This window comes from Tachysurus vachellii, chromosome 15 (assembly GCF_030014155.1).
Source record: "Tachysurus vachellii isolate PV-2020 chromosome 15, HZAU_Pvac_v1, whole genome shotgun sequence".
Classification (NCBI taxonomy): Eukaryota; Metazoa; Chordata; class Actinopteri; order Siluriformes; family Bagridae; genus Tachysurus; species Tachysurus vachellii.
The window spans coordinates 24,218,994-24,243,241 of NC_083474.1; the positions used below are offsets into that span (position 1 = coordinate 24,218,994).

The 24,248-nt window shown below is 40.3% G+C and overlaps 1 protein-coding gene across 4 annotated transcripts; it reads right to left on the minus strand.

Annotated features, from left to right (window-relative positions):
• Positions 1-2,549: 2,549 nt before the first annotated feature.
• On the minus strand, positions 2,550-22,082 carry asph (aspartate beta-hydroxylase). 4 transcript variants are annotated; one of them, XM_060887864.1, is made up of 10 exons: positions 21,632-22,082; positions 15,623-15,775; positions 15,029-15,097; positions 8,024-8,077; positions 6,741-6,809; positions 5,169-6,254; positions 4,980-5,015; positions 4,778-4,816; positions 4,486-4,524; positions 2,550-4,236 (listed from the first exon to the last, which is right to left on the minus strand). In XM_060887864.1, exons 1-10 carry the CDS (start codon positions 21,669-21,671, stop codon positions 4,229-4,231), a joined length of 1,593 nt encoding a protein of 530 aa, XP_060743847.1. In that variant the 5' UTR covers positions 21,672-22,082; the 3' UTR covers positions 2,550-4,228. The 4 variants fall into 4 exon arrangements, with proteins under 4 accessions (XP_060743847.1, XP_060743845.1, XP_060743846.1 ...); XM_060887862.1 differs by lacking the exon at positions 21,632-22,082 and adding an exon at positions 18,284-18,464; XM_060887863.1 differs by lacking the exon at positions 21,632-22,082 and adding an exon at positions 18,284-18,461 and having other exon boundaries at positions 6,741-6,803.
• Positions 22,083-24,248: the final 2,166 nt, after the last annotated feature.

Sequence of the window (24,248 nt, forward strand, 5' to 3'; positions counted from 1 at the left end):
AGAAGACTAGTTAGATACATGGGAGCTAAACCATTAAGAGCCTTGTACGTAAGTAGCAGCAGTTTGTAATCAATTCTAAACTTAACAGGTAGCCAGTGTAGAGATGATAAAATTGGGGTTATATGGTCATACTTTCTTGTCCTAGTGAGAACTCTGACAGCTGCATTTTGGACTAACTGTAGCCTATTTATTAAAGATGCAGGACAACCACCTAGTAATGCATTACAATAGTCCAGTCTAGAGGTCATGAAAGTGTGAACTAGCTTCTCAGCATCAGATACAGACAGGATGTTTCTCAGCTTGGCAATATTTCTAAGGTGAAGAAGGCTGTGTTTGTAATATGGTGATATGATTTTAAAGACAAGTTACTGTCTAATAAACACTCAGGTCTTTCACTGTCGAGCTACTAGTAACAGTACATCCATCTAAATGGAAGTTAAAGTGTGAGAGCTTCTGTGTACTGGTTTTCAATCCCCAGCACTGCCAAGATGCCACCATTGGGCCCTTGAGTAAGGCCCTTGACCCGATCTGCTCCAGTGGTGCTGTATCATGGCTGACTCTGTGCTCTGACACCAACCTCCAAAGCAAAGAAAAGAATTTCACTGTGCTGTAACGTAGATGTGATAAAGTCTTCAATTCTATTCTTGAATTCCAAAATGTGTTTGAGACTCAGACACAGTGTCAGTGTTTAAATCCAGTCTTCATCAGTGTACATTTGAAGACTTCAGCAGAAAGGAACTCAGAAATGATGCTGACCTGTTAGTTCCTCAGGAGCTCATGGTTCATTCATTCATTCATCTTCTACCGCTTATCTGAACTACCTCGGGTCACGGGGAGCCTGTGCCTATCTCAGGCGTCATCGGGCATCAAGGCAGGATACACCCTGGACGGAGTGCCAACCCATCACAGGGCACACACACACACACACACACACACATTCACTCACACAATCACACACTACGGACAATTTTCCAGAGATGCCAATCAACCTACCATGCATGTCTTTGGACCGGGGGAGGAAACCGGAGTACCCGGAGGAAACCCCCGAGGCACAGGGAGAACATGCAAACTCCACACACACAAGGTGGAGGCGGGAATCGAACCCCCAACCCTGGAGGTGTGAGGCGAACGTGCTAACCACTAAGACACCGTGCCCCACTGGAGCACATGGTTGCACATTTCCAAACTGTTGTAGAAAAGACATTTACATTATTTACTGTCCATTGTCACCCAAATGACTCTGAGGTTCTCAGGGAGTTTTTCTTCACCTGTTTAAAACTGTTTAAAAACTTGATTGAATTACAGTAAATTGACTTAAAATCTACTGCCATGTATCTAAAAGCCAATACATGTGGATAGTTTAATGCTCCTCCTGTCTCACTCTTACCTCCTGTCTCACTCTTACCTCCTGTCTCACTCTTACTTCCTGACTCAGTTACCTCCTGTCTCACCGTTGCCTCCTGTCTCACTTTTACTTCCTGTCTCACGCTTACTTTCTGCCTCACTCTTACCTCCTGTCTCACTCTTTCCTCATGTCTCACTCTTACATTCTGTCTCAATGTAACTTCCTGTCTCACTGTTACTTCCTATCTCACTCTTTCCTCCTGACTCACTCTTACTTACTGTATCACTGTTACCTCCTGTCTCACTCTTACTTCCTGTCTCACTGTTACCTCCTGCCTCACTCTTACTTCCTGTCTCACTGTTGCCTCTCTCACTGTTACTTCCTGTCTCACTCTTACCCCTGTCTCACTCTTACTTCCTGTCTCACTCTTACCCGTCTCACTTACTTACTGTATCACTGTTACCTCCTGTCTCACTGTTACTTTCTGCCTCACTGTAACTTCCTGTCTCATTCTTACTTCCTGTCTCACTGTTTCTTCCTGTCTCACTCTTACCTTCTGTCTCACTGTAACTTCCTGTCTCACTCTTACTTTCTGCCTCACTGTTTTATATATAATTGTACCTGCGCTGTATAGATGTAAATTATATATATAACAAATTCCGTCCCATTTACTGCTCATTGTTCCTTATTTTTATTTTATTTATTTTTAGTGTATCTACATTTCCTTTAATTATTCTGTAATAATTTCCTTTAATAATTTTTCTAAAATATTTCACTCCATAATTCTGTGTTTTTGTGACAAATAAAATATTAATGTTCCAAAGGATTACAGACTTTAATGTGAAACGGTTCATCATCTAACAAAGAGGATTTTAAAACCCCATTATACACACACACACACACACACACACACACACACGTGTTGAGTGGAGCTGATAAACTGTCCTGTCTGTATAAACAGTGTTTGTGTTAAAACGCCATCTAGTGGACACACGAGTTTTTCTCCTACACGACATTTAGCACTTTATAGTCCATATTTACAGAAGAATAATGATTTATAAACACACTATTTATTTAACTCACCCTGTCAACTCTAAAATTATATATATATATTATATTATATATATATATATTCTTTATAATTTTTATAAAGCGGTCTAACAATTTGTTTGATTTTGTGTGTGAACAATAACCAAAAATCAAACACTTTTGTCCCAAACTTTATTGCAGCAATCAAACCTAAAACTGTCATACAAAATTGTGACCCAAACGTCTCTAAAACTGCAATAAGTTAACGTGTGTTTGACCCATACAGCAGAATATCATGTAAACCTAATCAAAAATAAAAACCTGTTTAAACACAAATAGCAATTAAATTACTTGCAGAAAGATTTATTGCTGGTTTTTGTTTTTTTATCCTCCAAATCCCACGTCCCACTTATGGCTTAGGAACATAGCACAAAAAAGAAAGAAATTAACCCAAACATAACTCTACTTTAAAAGTTCACATTGACTCCAAGTGTTGTGTTTACGTATATATATATATATATATATATATATATATATATATATATATATATATATATATACACACACACACACACACACACACACATTTTAGGTGTGAAATATCAAAGCTAACCTGCAATCTCTTAGTGTGTGTTAAATCAGAATCACATCAATGATTGCATGTGTGTGATGTGAATCATTAGTGTTCTGTCTCTGTACAAACTCTTCACTGAAACTAAATGTGCGCTAAACAATGATTGTGAACACTTTAAATAAACACCATCAGTTTAACACTGAAGTCTCTTCTGTGAAACTTTATAATGCTTTATAGAAGCAGTGTGTCTAATGTCTGAGGCTGAAACCTGAACGGATCAGTGACAGTAAACGTGAAACATGCTGGTAAGAGTGGAACACAATCAGAATTATCTCATCATTAAAAAAAACATTTTGATGAAATGGTGATGTGATTATAAGTATTGGCACACACCTACTGCTAATTAGCTGTGTCACTGAAACTGAACTGATTAGACTGAGGCCAAATCTAAAATAACGATCAGACAGAAGGAGGTACGTGAGATGACATCAGGTGTTGGCTTTAACTGTCTCTGTCACATGTCTCATGAATTAGTGAAAAATATCTGAAAATCAAAGAGGATCACACACACAGAACACACCAAGAGGCTCTCTGTGTACAATTAAACTGATGACTTACAAATGACCGTACAATTAAACTGAAGAGTCATAAAGTGATTTGTGGCTCTGTAATAAAAAAAAAAAAAAACACGGCTCAAGGGACAGATGCAGATACACACACACACACACACACACACACACACACACACACACACACACACACACGTTAGCATTACAAAACATGCCTCTTTCTGTAACACTGAGGTGAAGTGAGGAGTGAAAGCCATTATACACATCAGTGCAGCTTTGTGTCATAACTTCACATTAACATCATGGCATGATTATATATCCACACACACACACACACACACACTCACACACTCACACACTCACACACTCACACACTCACACACACACACACACAGATCTCACACTTACGAAGCAGCTTCAATACACAGGAAGTTTCTGATTCTCAACAAACCCAACAGTGGTTTCACTTCTAATAGAAACTAAAGTGGGAAAAGGACAGAGCTGCTGTTTAGGAGGGAAAAGGAAAGGGAATAAGATAAAACCCAACTCAAACATGTACACGTGTGTGTTATCATTCAAAAATCTGAGTGTAATAAAATAAAAAAGATTAAAGGAGTTGATTTGGATGCTGGGGTTGTTCACTGTTAATCCACTGCAGCTGCCCAGTCATAGTGGGATGATCCTCTGTACCTCCACACAAGGTGCCAAAACTTAGGTTTCTGCAACATAACAATAAACAAAATGGAAAAATTCTGAAGCTTTGTGAAGAAACACAGAATAAATTCTATCCCTCATCCTCATTTAGGGGACAGTAAATGTGAATAATGTCCTTTCTATCACAGTTTGTAGTCCAGTGGATTTGAGGGTGTAAAAACTTTCCTGTCTTCATGAGGATCTTTAATAAAGTCCTGACTTTAACCACAAGAACATTCAGAAAGAGTTAAAGACTTTAAAGATGAAACTTTTACCCGTCTGCTCGTCTTCACTCTGTTCTTCTACAACATCCTCTGTTTAAACATCACAAACACATTAATAATGATGCTGATGAGAGACAGGTTAAAAATACAGGATTTAGTGCTTAATTACTGTTAATATTTTACTCAGATTCTATTCACAATTATTTGTGTAGCATTTTTAACGCAAAGCAGCTTTAGAGTTACAAAATATAAATAAAAACCCCATAAAAATATAAAGATACAGAATAAACATGTTTATTTCTCCCTGGATGTGTTCTGACTTCAGTGTGTTTTAGACACCAACCTGTGGATTCTTCTGGCTCTTCATCTTCACTTGCCTCCTCTAATATATAATGATATAAACACCATGTTAGAGACTCAGAGCTGATGATCTAATATTACAATTCATTTTAAAGACCTGTGTTTATTTTAAATTATGGTGAGAAAATGGATGAAATAAAATGGAGAAAAACTTTAAACTTGTTTCATTACTAAATAAACTTCACCTGTTTCTCCCATTGTTTCTGTTTGCTGTGTGTCTTCTGTTGAAACACACCACAGTTAATATGAACTTAACATCAGGCTTTAACATTATACAACTTTTATATTTACACTCAAACATCTGACACCAGACTAGTGTACAAACTGTGCTTCAGTTACCTGTTCAATACCCTAATGTAGTTTAGAACACTTACCCTGCTTTTCTGTTGCAACCTCAGGCTCTTCTAAGGCCTCGTCTGTCAGTTCCTCTGCAGGAGCCACCTCTTCCAGATCTTCTATTGTTTCTTCAGTAGGTGTTACTTCCTCAGCTCCCTCTTCCACTGTTGGAAGCTCCTCCACTTCTAACTCAACTGAAACTGCCTCCTCTACAGAAGCTTCCTCTTCAGGAACTGCTGCTTCTGAAGGAAATGCCTCTTTTACACCAACTTCAACAGAGGCAGATTCTTCTAGTGTTTCTTCCACTACTTCCTCAACTGAAGTTGCAACTTCTTTCTCTTCTACAGCAGCTGCTTCTTCTACAAGAACTGCTTTTTCAACAGGAATGCTTTCCTCGACTACTTCAACTGGTGCTGCCTCTTCTGTCTGCTCAAGAGAGAGGAACTCTTCTACAGTCTCTCCAACATGGGTAGCTTCTTCAAATACCTCCTCAACCAGAGCAGCTTCTTCCTCAGCTGGGATAATTTCCTCAACTGGCTCTTCAACAGCTTCCTCAGATATGCTACGTTCCTCTACTGGTTCTACAACAGCTTCTACCACTTGTGCAATTTCCTCACTTTCCACTTCAGCTGCTTCTTCAGCAGATGTAGGTTCCTCAAATGCCTCATTGTTAACCTCATTAACAAGCACAGCTTCTTCTATTGCTTCCATTTCCACCTCATTTATTATACTTGGCTCATCCTCAACTACATCAGGAACCTCTTCTTGTTCTTCAATCAGTGATTCTACATCTTCCTCCAAGGCCTCAGGCTCCTCTTCCTCCACGGCCTCCGGTTCCTCTTCCTCCACGGCCTCCAGTTCCTCTTCTTCCACGGCCTCCGGTTCCTCTTCCTCCACGGCCTCATTCTCCTCTTCCTCCACGGCCTCAGGCTCCTCTTCCTCCACGGCCTCAGGCTCCTCTTCCTCCACGGCCTCAGGCTCCTCTTCCTCCACGGCCTCAGGCTCCTCTTCCTCCACGGCCTCAGGCTCCTCTTCCTCCACGGCCTCAGGCTCCTCTTCCTCCACAGCCTCAGGCTCCTCTTCCTCCACGGCCTCAGGCTCCTCTTCCTCCACGGCCTCAGGCTCTGAGGAACACATTTTAATTGTATTAGTGTTGTGTTTATAGTTTTACTGATCATTCTCTCCCTCACACACATACAATATCTTGGCTGAAGTCCAGCATCAATTCTGCATTTGAGGACGGACCTGTTATGAATGGTGTAGAAATGTAAAAGCATGGCTACTATTTATTGCTATACGGATCTATACTAAGGCTAATGTTCAGAGGTACAGCCCCCCCCCCCCACTTAATGATCTAAAATATGATTTCAGTGAATTTACCAGGCAGTTTCTTGGTTGGTGTTTTGGTTATTTGAGTATTTCTCACAACATTCTCTAGAGTTTACACAGAATGGCGTAAAAAGCAAAAAAATAAATGTTTATATTTCTGCCCAAACCTACTGTATAAAATAAGTTAAACAGACACTAAAATTAAACTCTGTTTTCACAGCATCACCAGTGAACATCACACTGCTGTTAAATATCACCATAATATAAGTGATCATTTATACCTGGAGGAAGCTGAGCTGATTCATCACCATTAGCAGCGTGGATCTGTTCCTCTACATCAGGCTCTGGGACTGGAGATCAGACACATGAGCAGCTACAATCTCATCATTTTCACTGGTTAAATTTACTGATACTTTAATTCTCAGAACATTTTGTACTGTTTACTGATCTGAGTGCAGCTTTTGACACCATTGACCATTCTATACTACTTGATAGACTAGAACATGTTGTTGGTGTTAAAGCGACAGCTCTCTTCTGGCTCAGGTCTTATCTGACAGATGGATATCAGTTTGTAAATCTAAATGGTGAACACTCTAAATGGTGAACACTCTTTGGTGTTCCGCAAGGTTCTGTTTTAGGCCCATTGCTTTTCTCCCTATATTTGCTCCCCCTTGGTGCAATTATTCGTAAACATGGTATTGGCTTCCACTGTTACACTGATGACACACAGCTATATGTTTCAGCTCAGTCAGATGTGAGTCACCAGTTTAATAAGACTGAAGATGGTGTGAAGGACATCAGACAGTGGACGCTTACTAACTTCCTCCTGATTAACTCTGACACACAGAAGTTCTTGTACCAGGACCACAGACAGGCAGAAGTAAGCTTTCTGATTACAGAGTAACTCTGGATGGTCCTTCTATTACATCATTATTGTAATGCTTTACTGTCTGGATGTGATCTTATCCTCACTGCATTGGCTTCCAGTCAAGTTTCACATTGATTATAAAACACTATTATTAACCTATAAAGCACTTAATGGTCTCACACCACAGAACCTGAGAGATCTTTAGGTTTTATTATGATCCGTCACACCTACATCGATCAAAAGGTGCAGGATATTTGTTAGTACCTCAAGTACTACAGTCTCCAGCAGGGGGCAGAGCTTTTTCTCACAGAGCCTCACAGTTATGGAACAGACTTCTAATTAGTGTTCAGGACTCAGACACAGTCTCAGTGTTTAAGTCCAGGATAAAAACACATCTGTTTAGTTTAGATTTTTATGAATAGTTTTACATCCCAGGAAGCCCTCATGTCTGTGTCACCTTCTGACTCTAGACTTTTAGTTATGATGTCATAGCTAGTCTTGATGGAGTCCCTGTGTGCACTTTGCACATAATTTACATTGTCCATAACCTGAACACACACACACACACACACACACACACACACACACGTGTGCGCACACACACACTTCAAATGTTTCATCCCATGAACAATTAGAAATATTACACACGTTTTAATTAATAATGAACTCTAAACATTGTTCTTGTATGATTTCTACCTTCAGCAGGAGAAGATGGTCCAGAGGGCAGAACATCAGGCTTCTCCTTCAGTCCTAAGGAATTCACACGTGGATGTACAAACACCAAGCATGACGTCTTATAAACAAACACGACTCTCAATTATAATGCAAAAGAGATTCAGTTCAAATCAAATGACAAATCATATGATCATAATTATATATCAGTACCTCAGTATTCAAACTGAAAATAAAATCTTCTCATGGTCAGTTAATAAATAAAATCTTCTCATGGTCAGTTTGGCTTATTTTTGTTCCACACATTTTATTCATGGATACATGAAAGGAATTCAGATGATGAATTTAACAGGTATTCTACATAATAAAGAACTCCATCTGTCTTACAATAAGATCTTCATTTCATCAGCAGAAGTTATATCTGTTACAGTCTCTTTACTCAGTGAGGGTCAAAACCAGTTTATTAGCTTCATTACAGTTAAAGTCAGAGCTGGAGTCCATGTGCACGCTGTAACACACCCAGGAGAAACGAAACAAACAGACGATACAACTACAGTCTAAAACTCATGAATAAAGTGGATCTGTAGAGCGGCTGAATGACGTAACAAACATTTTGTTTGTAGTTTTTATTACGTATTAACTTTAGTATGTTCACAGATTCAGTTTCATGTTATTTTATGTAAAATTGTTGTTACTCTATAACACTGTTGGAGGACTGAGCGATCCATAACGGAGACAAGGCACACTTTAAATGTCTGTTTTCTCTTTATTTTTATTAAACATTAGACATCTTACTGCTTCTTTTTTGGCTTTTTAGCTTCTTTTCCATCTTTGTCAGGTTCTTGATCCCAGACATTGGCAGATTTATCAAGAGTTTTCTTCAATTTCTTTTCCTCTTGTTCTTGTGTTTTTACCTTCTCTGCCTTTCTCTCTCTCTCCTCTTTCTCTCTCCTGATCCTCTCCATGGCCTTTTCCACATCCTCTCTCTCTATCCGTTCTCCTTCCTCTCGGAGTCGAGCTTCAGCTCTCTCCCAGGCTTTAAGCTCAGATTCCTCTCTGATTCGCTCCAGGACCTTCTCCTCCTCCTCCTTGGCCAGGATGCTCCTCACCTCTGCCAGTGCCATCTTAGCGATCTTTCTGGCCTCCACTCTCTCATGGATGATGGTGAGCTGCTCTTTAAGAGCTTCTCTCAGTTTCAGACCAACATCTTTGGCATGAGGTTGTTCTACAGAGTGAGAGTCTTATGGATGTAATCATTACAGCTGAGTGTTTAACCACCACACAGCAGGCTGTTCATGCACAGAGTTTAGTCCAAATTCACACGAGCAGCTTGTTAATTGTTCAGTTCATTGATTTAAAGGCTTTATGACGAGTTTTTAGAGAAGACCTTTAATATGGAAGGTAACGTTAATGTTGAAAACAGAGACCTGACATTGTATTGGACATTTTTGATATTATAATATTTTTATGGCCTGTGAAATATTAAACAGTGCTTTAGTACGAAACTCCAGCTGCACTAATAAGACTAATGTCTACAACACTCCTGCATCTTCATACAGCACATTTATCCATTCAGAGCTTTTACTTTAGTAGCTTGGGAGCTTTAACCCTAACATCTGTCCTGTGTGTTCATCCTTTACCCAAACTAGATTTCAGTAACACTTCATGTACACTAGTTGTGTGTGAAATCCATGATGAAAGGCTGATTAAACTGGGTGATGATTATGGAGGATTTGTCCATGGTTTCAGACTGGGAATAAACAAAAAGGGGCGGGGCAACCAGAAAGGGGTGGGGTCTCTGTTAATTCGACTAGGAGGAACTTTAAACAGGTTACTTTTGTACATAATCTATGAAAAAAATATTTTGAGGGTTTAAATATAATTCCAGTATTTTTGCACATGTACTGTAGAATATACAGTATGTACACTGGTCAGTGCTGCTTCTGTGTAATGTCTGTGTACTGACTGTGTATAATGTCTTGTATTGTTTGTTTGTCTTTGTCCTGCACTGTCTTTTGTCCTGCACTGTCTTCTTGTCATTTGTCCTGCACTGTCTTTTGTCCTGCACAGTCTTCTTGTCTTTTGTCCTGCATGGTCTTCTTGTCTTGTGTCTCACACTGTCTTCTTGTCTTGTGTCTCACACTGTCTTCTTGTCTTGTGTCTCACACTGTCTTTTGTCCTGCACTGTCTTCTTGTCTTGTGTCTCACACTGTTTTTTGTCCTGCACTGTCTTTTGTCTCACACTGTCTTCTTGTCATTTGTCCTGCACTGTCTTCTTGTCATTTGTCCCGCACTGTCTTCTTGTCATTTGTCCTGCACTGTCTTTTGTCCTGCACGGTCTTCTCGTCTTGTGTCTCACACTGTCTTCTTGTCTTGTGTCTCACATTGTCTTCTTGTCTTGTGTCTCACACTGTCTTTTGTCCTGCACTGTCTTCTTGTCATTTGTCCTACACTGTCTTTTGTCCTGCATAGTGTTAATTTCGTCACCTATTTTTGTACTGACTTTGTATAATGTCTTGTATTGTTTGTCTTTGTCCTGCACCGTCTTCTTGTCTTTTGTCCTGCACTGTCTTCTTGTCTTTTGTCCTGCACTGTCTTCTTGTCTTGTGTCTCACACTGTCTTCTTGTCTTGTGTCTCACACGTCTTCTTGTCTTGTGTCTCACACGTCTTCTTGTCTTGTGTCTCACACCGTCTTCTTGTCCTGCACTGTCGTCTTGTCATTTGTCCTACACTGTCATTTGTCTCACACTGTCTTCTTGTCTTGTGTTTCACACTGTCTTCTTGTCTTGTGTCTCACACCGTCTTCTTGTCTTGTGTCTCACACCGTCTTCTTGTCTTGTGTCTCACACCGTCTTCTTGTCTTGTGTCTCACACCGTCTTCTTGTCTTGTGTCTCACACTCTGTACACCAGGTTGTGCAGATACACTTTATGTGTCTAGAACTTCAGTCCTTATCTCTGTGATGTTCTGTGTAGCTCCCTGGTCCTGGAGGAATGTTGTCTCATGTCACTGTGTACTGTGTCACATATATATGGTGTAAATGACAATAAAAGCTTCTTGACTTGAACATTTAGGTGAGCGCTGTGTTGGAGACCCCTGATTTATTCAAATTAAAGGCTCTGAAAGTGTCACATCAGGATCACTGCATAGTTTTTATTTTTACGTTTTCTGATCTAACCCTTTTGCCTAATTATTTGAATTGCCACAGACTGCGATGGTGAAGGATAAACATGAGATGCTAATGGTCCTGATCTGTACACCTCAACTTTACACACACCATGATTGGTTATTGCTTTACTGAGCACAGCAGAGCTCATGGAGAGCACAGCAGAGCTCATGGAGAGCACAGCAGAACTCATGGAGAGCACAACACAGCTCATGGAGAGCACAGCAGAGCTCATGGAGAGCACAGCAGAGCTCATGGAGAGCACAGCAGAGCTCATGGAGAGCACAGCAGAGCTCATGGAGAGCACAACACAGCTCATGGAGAGCACAGCAGAGCACAGCAGAGCTCATGGAGAGCACAGCAGAGCTCATGGAGAGCACAGCAGAGCTCATGGAGAGCACAGCAGAGCTCATGGAGAGCACAGCAGAGCTCATGGAGAGCACAGCAGAGCTCATGGAGAGCACAGCAGAGCTCATGGAGAGCACAGCAGAGCTCATGGAGAGCACAGCAGAACTCATGGAGAGCACAGCAGAACTCATGGAGAGCACAACACAGCTCATGGAGAGCACAGCAGAGCTCATGGAGAGCACAGCAGAGCTCATGGAGAGCACAGCAGAGCTCATGGAGAGCACAGCAGAGCTCATGGAGAGCACAGCAGAACTCATGGAGAGCACAACACAGCTCATGGAGAGCACAACACAGCTCATGGAGAGCACAACACAGCTCATGGAGAGCACAACACAGCTCATGGAGAGCACAACACAGCTCATGGAGAGCACAACACAGCTCATGGAGAGCACAACACAGCTCATGGAGAGCACAACACAGCTCATGGAGAGCACAACACAGCTCATGGAGAGCACAACACAGCTCATGGAGAGCACAACACAGCTCATGGAGAGCACAACACAGCTCATGGAGAGCACAACACAGCTCATGGAGAGCACAACACAGCTTGTAGGTCAGTATTTTGGTGTGATGACACCGCTAAGCGGCTTTACGGTACACACATTTTACCTCCGATATCGTATGGACTAAAACACGCACACAGGTTACTTTACTTCCTGAGATCAGATACAGAATCACAGCACAGTTCCAGTGAAACTGAACACAGGAAGTCTCAGATTCAGCACAGCGCTCACTTCCTGCTCCTCATCACCGTGCTGTTTCACACTAACGCCCACTTAATCAATTACACCTAGAATTAATTAAAACAATAAGAAACGAAGCACATTCTATCTGATGGTTAGAAAACCACTGACCTTCAGATCCATGACATTAAAGCAGATTCTTAAACTCACCACTTTCTCACAAGGCTGTTAATTAGCATCCAAACTCACACCCCAACATCACCATGCAACTTGCAAAACAAAACTCTTTCACACCAAATAAATACCTCTTTTCTTGGACAAATCTCCAGGTTTCTCCTCTGGTAGAAGAGTAAAAAAACACAGACATTAAGCCTAAAATATTACAGTGTTTATTTGGTGGCTGAATTCACCAGGTCATGAGTTCAGTTTTGTTTCTTTATCGATTTTCAAAACACTTTGTAAACTGCACAATACTGCGGTCACTGAAGCAGCAGTAATGTGTTACTAACATTCACATTTCTCATAGAAAAACAACAGATTAAAGAAAAGCATAAAGTCTGAAAGAGATTAAAAACATGTTTGAGAGAAAGTTAATCTTCATTAATAAATACTGCAGGCTGTAATTCACCTGAAAACTCCATTATTGCTCTGAAGCTCGTTAGTGATAAAGTGATTAAACGATCCACAAGAACAACACATTAAGTGTGTTAAACAGCAAAACCTGAATGCGTCAGTCATGTGTTTGGGTCTGAAGTTGGTTACAGAAGCAAAGTGAGGAGCAGAAAAACAGCAGAAGAAGAAATGTGTGAAATGTGGAGCTGTGAGAGAGTCCAGCGGAAAATAATCTACAGGTTCAACATGCATATCCTCAATGTGTGTGTGTGTGTGTGTGTGTGTGCATATGCAGGAGGTTCTGATGTTTCTGCTCCTTACTGACCAGAAGAGGAGCGATGAGAACATTTCAGTGTTTTTCTAGTGTTAAACGGCACCGCAGTGAGTTTGTGGAACTGATGAAGCTGAATTCTTTTCTGTGAGAATGTTCTATAAATAAAAACTCTAATATATAACTGTTAAATATCAGCACAGGTCTCATCTGCAGGTAAAAGCGATGTTTACATCATCATTAAATAGTTTTTATAAAAGTGCTGCAAAAGGAAAACTTTTGTGTTTTATACACAGATTATTTACAGCTGAAAAACATCTCAACATTTCCTCAAGTCCTTTGAAGTGACGGGTGGAAATAAAAAATATCTGAGTCTGAGAAGATCACCTCCAAAAGTGTGTGTGAGAGAGTGTAAGTGTGTGAGTGTAAGTGTGTGTGAGAGAATGAGTGTGTGTGTGTGAGTGAGTATGTGTGTGTTTTTAAAAAAAACTGTAAATTACTGGTTCTGAAGTCCTAAAATGACGTATGTCTTTTGACCCTGAACCCCTTCAGTCTGAGACGTGCTGGAAACGTCGTCTGTCACCGCTTCTGGTTCATCGTCCTCAACTGTTTCAAACGGACTCATAACCTCATACAGGAAGGTGAAGAAACCTTGAAACCAATCAGAACCTTCTTCAGCTAAAATATCGAGCACTTCCTCAAGGGACTCAGAACTGTCTGTACTGCCATCTCGAGTCAGTCCTATTCACATGTGGAACACAGAGAGAGAGAGAGAGAGAGAGAGAGAGAGAGAGAGAAGGAGAGAGAGAGAGAGAGAGAGAGAGAGAGAGAGAGAGAGAGAGAGAGAGGGAGAAATGGGAGACATGGTGGTGGAGCAGGAAATTGGAAAAACAGGGAAGTTAAAGTTAAGGTTAAATAGAGAGCTAAAGAAAACGATAAAGCAAAGACAAAGTGTGAGAAACGACGTAAGCTGTGGGTGAAAGCCTGGTTTATACTTCTGCAAGACTGTAAACACACATTAACGCACAGAAACGTGTCGGTAATCTGACATCCAGCCGTCTTCATTCTTCATACCAGTGTGTGTTCCTCTAGAAGAATAGACACTACAGCATGGACAGAACATTGTGCTGAACATTGTGGAGGACACAGAAATAATCCACATTATCGATTATAAACCAAAATGTTCTCAGATGTGTCCAGCAGTACTGAGTGTACTGAGTACTGAGTGTCCAGTGTCTCAGTGTTGACTGAGAAGGAGTTCATTACAAAGATAATAAAAAGTGTGAGTTTTCTCCTATAAAGAGGTTTTACTGCAGACTAACAACAGCTTAGATAAATTAGCACTGATTTATTAGGTACACGTGTTTAACACTACACTTAACACAGCTGGTGCTGCCATGCTGCTCCAGCCCCAACCTGCAACATGGAAACTTCTGAAGAACCATAAAGGAATTATTTTATTTAAAATTGTAAGATTGTGCCAATATATAAGTGCTACGTCAGCCAATCAGAGCTCACCGAAAGGCCAGGTGACACGAAGCACAGAGGTGGGGACACAATGCGCTGTGAGGACCACCTCTGTGCAGGTCATGTTACCCATAATCCCCCTCATCTCAATCACACAGCACAGAGCAGAAGGATAAAGCAGCCCTGAGAAATACTGCAAACGGAAATCTGATCAACTAAATCATCCACTTTACATTGTGGTAACACACACACACACACACACACACACACACACACACACACACACACATTCATGCACATGCAATTTGTATTTGCGGTGGAACAAAAATGAACCAATGTCTGCCATGCAACACAAACCAAATACTCTGTACTATGTCCTTTGTGTTAAATACTGTGTTAAGTTGAAGAAAGTTGTCACCCACCCAACAAGACCTTAGCATCCTCCACATCGAAGTCTCCATCGCCGTCAGCATCGTAGGATGAGAGTTTACCTGGTCAAAATGTTCAGAATTCATTCAGTGATTTTATTCAAAATAAAAATTCGATAAATGAAGCTGGTTACCACAAAGTTTTATAGATAAAGTTCCATTTTGATAAAAAGTGTTAATTGAAGATTTTGTGACACGAACACTGAACTATTTCTAACTTAACGTTGAGAGCTTGTGCTCAGCATGTGATGAAGCATGAGATCTTTTATGTATTTTATAGAATTTAAATTCATACCTTGTAAAATCTCTGAAATATTATAGCGCAAGTCCTTTGCATTGGCTGCGTGTAAAATTAAGACCAGAATATACACACACACACACACACGTGCTAATTAACATCACTTATAGTTCAGTTAAATAATGACAGGAATGTAATGTGACTTTCAGCACATAAGATTATTAATGTGGATGTTTATTAAATCCCTCAGATTTTAGACCACTGATGAAACATTTTAATAAGAAGTTTAATAAAAGGAGTTAAATAGTTACTCATAGTTAAATATCTGTGATTGAGGATGAAGGACTCACCGAGGACACCCTGATAATCCACCAGATCAAAATATACAACAGCGACAGAGGTCCAGACACCCAGAAGAGCCAGAACCATGAACCAGGTGAAGAACGACACGCTGCCTTTAGCTCCGCCCTTTTTCCCATTTTTATTCATTTGCAGTTTGGCGTCTAAAACAGAACACAAATGAGAAACAGGCAACAGAATTACAATAGAAAGGCATGTATTTGTGTGTGTGTGTGTGTGTGTGTCCGTGCGTGTGTGTGCGTGCGAGATACACACAAAGACTATTAATGATGTAATGCACAAAATAATTATTAGAGAATACAGAAATGTTTCATCCTTCAGTTAAAACATCTTGTGAATAAAGGGTTAGGATTAGCAGCTTATTTACACACTGAAGGTAAAATGATTTGGTCCCCTGCTGATTTTGTACATTTGCTCACTGACAAACAATCAGTCTATAATTTTAATGTTGGGTTTATTTTAATTTTGAGAGACAGAAACACATTTCAAAAAAGTTATACATTGATTTGGATTCTAATGAGTGAAGTAAATATTTGACCCCCGATCAATCAGCAAGATTTCTGGCTCCCAGGTGTCTTTTCTACAGGTAATGAGCTGAGATTAGGACGACTCTCTTAAAGGGAAATGTTTCTAATCTCAGCTCGTAACCTGAAGAAAAGACAAATGTCCACAGAAGCAATCAATCAGATTCCAACCTCTCCACCATTACAGCATTTAGTAGACTCCTTTATCCAGAGTGACTTACAATTTTTTTTATTTCAATTTATACAACTGAGGAATTGAGGGTTAAGGGCCTTGCTCAGGGGCCCAGAAGTGGCAGCTTGGTGGACCTGGGATTCAAACTCATGACCTTCCAATCGGTAGTCAAATACCTTAACCACTAGTCTACCACCATGTCCAAGACCAAGAGCTGTCCAAGAATGTAATGGACAAGATTGTAGACCTACACAAGGCTGGAATGGGCTTCAAGACCTTCGCCAAGCAGCTTGGTGAGAAGGTGATCACAGTTGGTGCGATTATTCACAAATGGAAGAAACATAAAATAACTGTCAGTCTAGCTCGGTCTGGGGCTCCATGCAAGATCTCCTGAGAATGGTGAGGAATTGACCCAGAACTACAGGAGGATCTTGTTAATGACCACAAAGCATCTGGGACCAAAGTCACCAAGAAAATAATTAGTAACATGAAGGACTGAACTCCTGCAGCACCAGTAAACATTTAAATGTTCACCAGTAAACATCTAAATGATTCAGAGGAAAGTGTTGGGGTCAGAATCCAGCTCTTTGGCATCAACTCCTACTTTCTGGATTTTTTGTTATCATGTCTCTCTGTTAATGAATTTTTACACACATAAACACACGTACACACACGTGCACGCACACACACACAAACGTGCACGCACACACACACACACACACGTGCACGCACACACACACACACACACACGTGAACGCACACACACACACACACGTGCACGCACACACACACGTGCACGCACACACACACACACACACGTGCACGCACACACACACACACACGTGCACGCACACACACACACGTGCACGCACACACACACACACGTGCACGCACACACACACACGTGCACGCACACACACACACGTGCACGCACACGCACACACGTGCACGCACACGCACACACGTGCACGCACACACGTGCACGCACACACGTGCACGCACACACACACACGTGCACGCACACACACACACACACACACACACACACACACGTGCACGCACACACACACACGTGCACGCACACACGCACACGTGCACGCATGCGCACACGCACACCCACACGTGCACGCATGCACACACACGTGCACGCACATCAGGAGACTTACTGCACTCTATACAATATAACTAAATAGCCTAATATGGTTATGATAAATGATGATAGAGATCATGTTACATGTCATGATTATGATGGTGATGATGATCACACTGGAGTGATGATAGAGATGACGACAGTTTATGCCAGAGTTCCAGCAAGAATTTAAATTACTCCTACTGAAAAGTTACAAATCTGGAAGGTTTGTGCTGTTACTATTCTTCAACGTGTGTGAAGTATAAACGGACTGATGATGTCTGCTCCTCGGTATGAACAGAAATAAACAAACAGAACAGCAGAAATAAAGGCTGAATGTGTGATGTGTTAAAGCTGAAGATCAGAGTGAAGCTGAAAAGGTTACTGATATAAATACACACACACACACACAGCTGAGGGAGAATGAACAGGTGCCGAGTCTACTCTGTTCTTTATGGTCACACACACTTACTACTGTGTGTGTATACATACACAAAAAAAGTCACTTTGATACGATATATAGTTTTCATAACTGAACAGTTAATATGATGCTCAAACCCATAAGTTGTGCATAAATGTACAGTTCCATGTGTTTACTAGAGTAATTACAGAGAAATTATTTATATCACACTGATTTGTGACATCATCCATCATTAAAATTTCTATACAAATAAAATTCAACTGAGCACAAATTAAAGTTGTTTGAAAATAAAGGTGTATATATATTTATATATTTAAGTATAAAAACACACAGTGGACATTAATTGAACTGATCTGAAAATAAGATCTCAGATTTTCTCTATAAACCCTCCTTTTTTCCCTTTACCTCCTTCTTGGTTCAGCACAGTAACCTCTGCCTTCGGCTCCCCCATTGCTCCACACGAGCAAGAACGTCTCTGAGCTCAGACTCGTCCCAAACCTCCAGCAGCTGCACAGCCTTTTGTTCCAAACAATTCAACATGGAACCCAGACAACCCCTGGGTTATTTATAGACCAGCAGTGAGCGACCAGCTCCTGATCAGGGTTGTGTCTCCTGGCCTGTTTACCCTTTAACTTTACTGAAGCTTTGGACATCATTATCATGATAGTCTTCTACATGCCGAGAGTTAAACAGCGCCCTCTCCTGGTAAACAGTGACTTCAGTCCTCAACTAGTAAATATGCATAGAAATGTAAATGTCAGTGTTCCATAAGGTTGTGCTTTAGGCCCACTGCTGTCTCCTTATATATGCCATCCCTCATTCATAAACAAGCACGCACACACACACACACACACACACACACCTAAAACATGCATGTGTTAGATACCAACACAAGTGCAAATTCATCATCCACACCCAGTTATTCGACACAAGCACACAAAATGCATGTGTACATAGACACCAGCATGCACACACGTCCAACAACACAAGCGGTTATTCAATAATATTGTGCAAATCAACACACAGGCACAATGACAGCTTAATACCTAGTCGTTAAATACATTTGCAGATCACCGCGCTCACACACACACACACACACACTCTCACACACACACACACTCTCACACACACACACACACACACTCTCTCACACACACACTCACACACACACACTCACACACACCCTTACACACACCCTTACACACCTGTAACACTCCCTTACATTCACATAAACATGTGTGCAATCAGTATCACACAGTTAAATAACACACAAGCCTGTAGCAGCACCTGTACACACCAGTGCGAGTACAAACCTGTACTCAGGGTATACACACTCGGATGAGTACACAGTAAAACACTCCCACAACCCGAACACCATGTGAAGTGTTCAGTGCCAGCAGATTTTATGTTATGAAGAAAAAATGGGTCATAAAAAAAAAAAAAATGGTTTACCATGTGTTCAGGCCTCAGAAAGTCACAGACTGAAAGGTGTAGGGACAACATTATATTACAACATTATATTACACACACGTACATGTACACACACGCGTACACACACACGCTAATACACGTACACACACACATACACACGTACGTACACACACACGTACACACGTTAAAGAACACAATAGTGTTAATTATAAAAGTACTACAAGATTACAGTCAACTCTTCACACCATGACTATTAGCCATAGATATAATTAAATTATTATTCCACTACGTAACTAATGTACACACACACACACACACACACACACACACACACACACACGTACACACACACGTACACACACACGTACACACACACACGTACACACACAGGCATACTGGTACACACCTACACACACACACACACACACATGCACACGCATATGTACATACACACACATACACCTGCACGTACACGCATGTACAAACACACTCATGTGTACACACACACGTACATACACATACACACACACACACACACACACACGCACACACACACACACGTACACACACTCTCACACACACGTACACACACGTACACACACACGTACACACACACGTACACACACACGTACACACACACACACACACACGTACACACACACACATACACACACAGGCATACTGGTACACACCTACACACACACACACACACACACACATACATGCACACGCATATGTACATACACACACATACACCTGCACGTACACGCATGTACAAACACACTCATGTGTACACACACACGTACATACACATACACACACACACACACACGTACACACACGCACACACACGCACACTCACGCACTCTCACACACTCTCACACACTCTCACACACTCTCACACACTCTCACACACTCTCACACACACACACACGTACACACACACGTACACACACACACGTACACACACACGTACACACACACACGTACACACACACACACGTACACACACACACACACACGTACACACACACACGTACACACACACTTTGATGTAATACATATGTCATAAATCCAACGTTCAGGGAATATTACTGAAAATTACTGACTACTAAATTCAACCATAAATCAGATCTAAGCAGTGATGATGGAGATAAAATATAATTAATGTCTGCATTAATAAACACAGGATTAAGCTGGATTAATAAACACTGCATTAATAAACAGGATTAATCTGCATTAATAAACACAGGATTAAGCTGGATTAATAAACACTGCATTAATAAACAGGATTAATCTGCATTAATAAACACAGGATTAAGTTGGATTAATAAACACTGCATTAATAAACAGGATTAATCTGCATTAATAAACACAGGATTAATCTGCATTAATAAACACAGGATTAATCTGCATTAATAAACACAGGATTAATCTGCATTAATAAACACAGGATTAATCTGCATTAATAAACACAGGATTAATCTGCATTAATAAACACTACATTAATAAACACAGCATTAATAAAGACTACATTAATAAACGCAGCATTAATAAACACAGGATTAATAAACACAGGATTAATCAACACAGCATTAATAAACACAGGAGTAATAAACACAGGAGTAATAAACACTACATTAATAAACACAGCATTAATAAACACAGCATTAATAAACACTACATTAATAAACACTACATTAATAAACACAGCATTAATAAACACAGGATTAATAAACACTACATTAATAAACGCAGCATTAATAAACACAGGATTAATAAACACAGCATTAATAAACACAGCATTAATAAACACAGCATTAATAAACACAGGATTAATAAACACTGCATTAATAAACAGGATTAATCTGCATTAATAAACACAGGATTAATAAACACAGCATTAATAAACACAGGATTAATAAACACAGGATTAATAAACACTACATTAATAAACGCAGCATTAATAAACACAGGATTAATAAACACAGCATTAATAAACACTACATTAATAAACACAGCATTAATAAACACAGCATTAATAAACACAGCATTAATAAACACTACATTAATAAACACTACATTAATAAACACAGCATTAATAAACACTACATTAATAAACACAGCATTAATAAACACTACATTAATAAACACAGCATTAATAAATACTACATTAATAAACACAGCATTAATAAACACTACATTAATAAACACAGCATTAATAAACACTACATTAATAAACACTACATTAATAAACACAGCATTAATAAATACTACATTAATAAACACACAACCCCAAACTTATGGGAATAGAACACACACCTTTCTTGCTTTGTCCTCGTGACGTTTTCTTCGTGGCCATTGTCTCTTGTCGGATGTTGATTGTGTCTCTTTTCTCTGTAATTAATCTGAGATTCACGCTGACATTTTAATCTTACAGAATTTTGTAGAGATCTAAATAATGAAACCCAGTAAAACCAAACCCTCCCTCTGCACCGACCACTGGGTTTGAGTGACTCAGCATTCGGCCAGTGATCAATGTGGAATGTGGCTGTAGGCGGGGCGTAAATAAAAATCCATCCAATCCCCATACAAAAGCTCTTGCCTTGATTCAATCGTGTGGATAGCCGCGGGTTAAACCCCGCCCACTGCATGCGCTGGAACGTGGCAAGATGGAAGACTCCAAGTCTCGCGATTTATCGCGAGGTTTCGCCCTGATTTGTTTACGCCTTAAAATATTAAAATTGAAGGATTATATAATTTGTATACGTTTATTTTAAGATTGCATAAAGGTGTGTGTGTGTGTGTGTGTGTGTAAGAGAGAGAGAGAGAGCGAGAGAGAGAGAGAAAGAGAAAGTGTGTGAGTGTGTGTGTAAAAAAGTGTACCCTGGAACATGTGGACTTTGCTGTATGTCCTACATAGTGAGCTGGGGTTCCTGACCATGGTGTCATCATGATCATCTGCACACATTTTAACTGCTGATTTAGTTTCTGTTACAGTTTTAAGGTTGCAGTGATTCTGTGTGATTCTGTGTGATTCTGTGTGATCCTGTGTGTCCTGTGTGATCCTGTGTGTCCTGTGTGATTCTGTGTGATCCTGTGTGTCCTGTGTGATCCTGTGTGTCCTGTGTGATTCTGTGTGATCCTGTGTGATTCTGTGTGATCCTGTGTGTCCTGTGTGATTCTGTGTGATCCTGTGTGATCCTGTGTGATCCTGTGTGATCCTGTGTGTCCTGTGTGATCCTGTGTGATTCTGTGTGATCCTGTGTGTCCTGTGTGATCCTGTGTGTCCTGTGTGATTCTGTGTGTCCTGTGTGTCCTGTGTGATTCTGTGTGATCCTGTGTGTCCTGTGTGATCCTGTGTGTCCTGTGTGATCCTGTGTGTCCTGTGTGATTCTGTGTGATCCTGTGTGTCCTGTGTGATCCTGTGTGATTCTGTGTGATCCTGTGTGATCCTGTGTGATTCTGTGTGATCCTGTGTGTCCTGTGTGATCCTGTGTGTCCTGTGTGATCCTGTGTGTCCTGTGTGATCCTGTGTGATCCTGTGTGTCCTGTGTGATCCTGTGTGATTCTGTGTGATCCTGTGTGTCCTGTGTGATCCTGTGTGTCCTGTGTGATCCTGTGTGTCCTGTGTGATTCTGTGTGATCCTGTGTGTCCTGTGTGATCCTGTGTGATCCTGTGTGTCCTGTGTGATCCTGTGTGATTCTGTGTGATCCTGTGTGTCCTGTGTGATCCTGTGTGTCCTGTGTGATCCTGTGTGTCCTGTCCTGTGTGTCCTGTGTGATCCTGTGTGTCCTGTGTGTGCGTGAGATCTTTTACTTTTATCACAACTTCAGAGTTTTAAGTTCTTATTTTTTGGCATCATAGAAGAAACCAGTTTGCGGCAGTTTGTTACCAGTTTGTGGCCATGTATTAATTTCTCATTTGTTAGTGTGATGTTAGATTTAACTTTTAGATCCGTGTCCTACATTAATTACTCTGAAGATTATCTGTTGCAGTCTTTTAGTATTTACACCAATGTGCAAATTACTTTAGTTCCTTTCACATTTACACAAATGATTCACCACTAACAGCACTGAGGACACAACACAAGCTGGACTGAAAAATTAGTTTATTATTGACAGACAACTGAAGGTGTGTTTATCCTTTAAATACAAGCACAAAGTTCACACACACACACACACACACATACACACACAAACTAATTACACACAAATTGCAGGGTTAATTTCCTGCAGTCTTTTAGCAGAAAGTCTCCAAGACCCAAAACCTAAACACGGATCTCCTGAAATTGTTACATTTTTAATTAAAAAAAAAATATTATAAACATGGTCTGGTGTTTATCAGCAATCAGGTCTGTGCTGAACTCAGAGTTTACGATGACCCATTAGTTCCTCAGGAGCTCTCGGCTGCACTATTATAAACTGTTGTAGAAAGGACATTATTTACATTTACACTATTTACTGTAGAGTGTCACCCAAATGAGGATGAGGTTCACTTCTGAGTCTGGTTCCTCTCAAGGTTTCTTCCTCTTATCATCTCAGGGACTTTTTCCTCACTGCCGTTACCTCAGGATTGATCATTAGGGATAAATGTTAGAGATAAATAGTATTTTAAATTTTAAATTAATATTTTTAAATTAATTTTAAACCTTTAAACCTTTTGTATACATTTATTTATTTTTCTTATTTTTTTCTTCTTATTATTATTATATATGTTTGTATTTTTTCTCTTCTGTTTTTATACTTCAGTAAAAGCTGCTTTGAGACAATGGGAATTAAAAGTGCTATACAAATACATTGAAATTGAAATATTAGCTTTCACTGTCAGATGAGTGTAACGGCTCCACCTGCTATCCCGCCACTAACCCGCTAGAGGGAGCTCTCCCCTCCCATCAGGTTTAGAGTATGTTTTCTGTTTTCTGGGCATCAGTGGTTT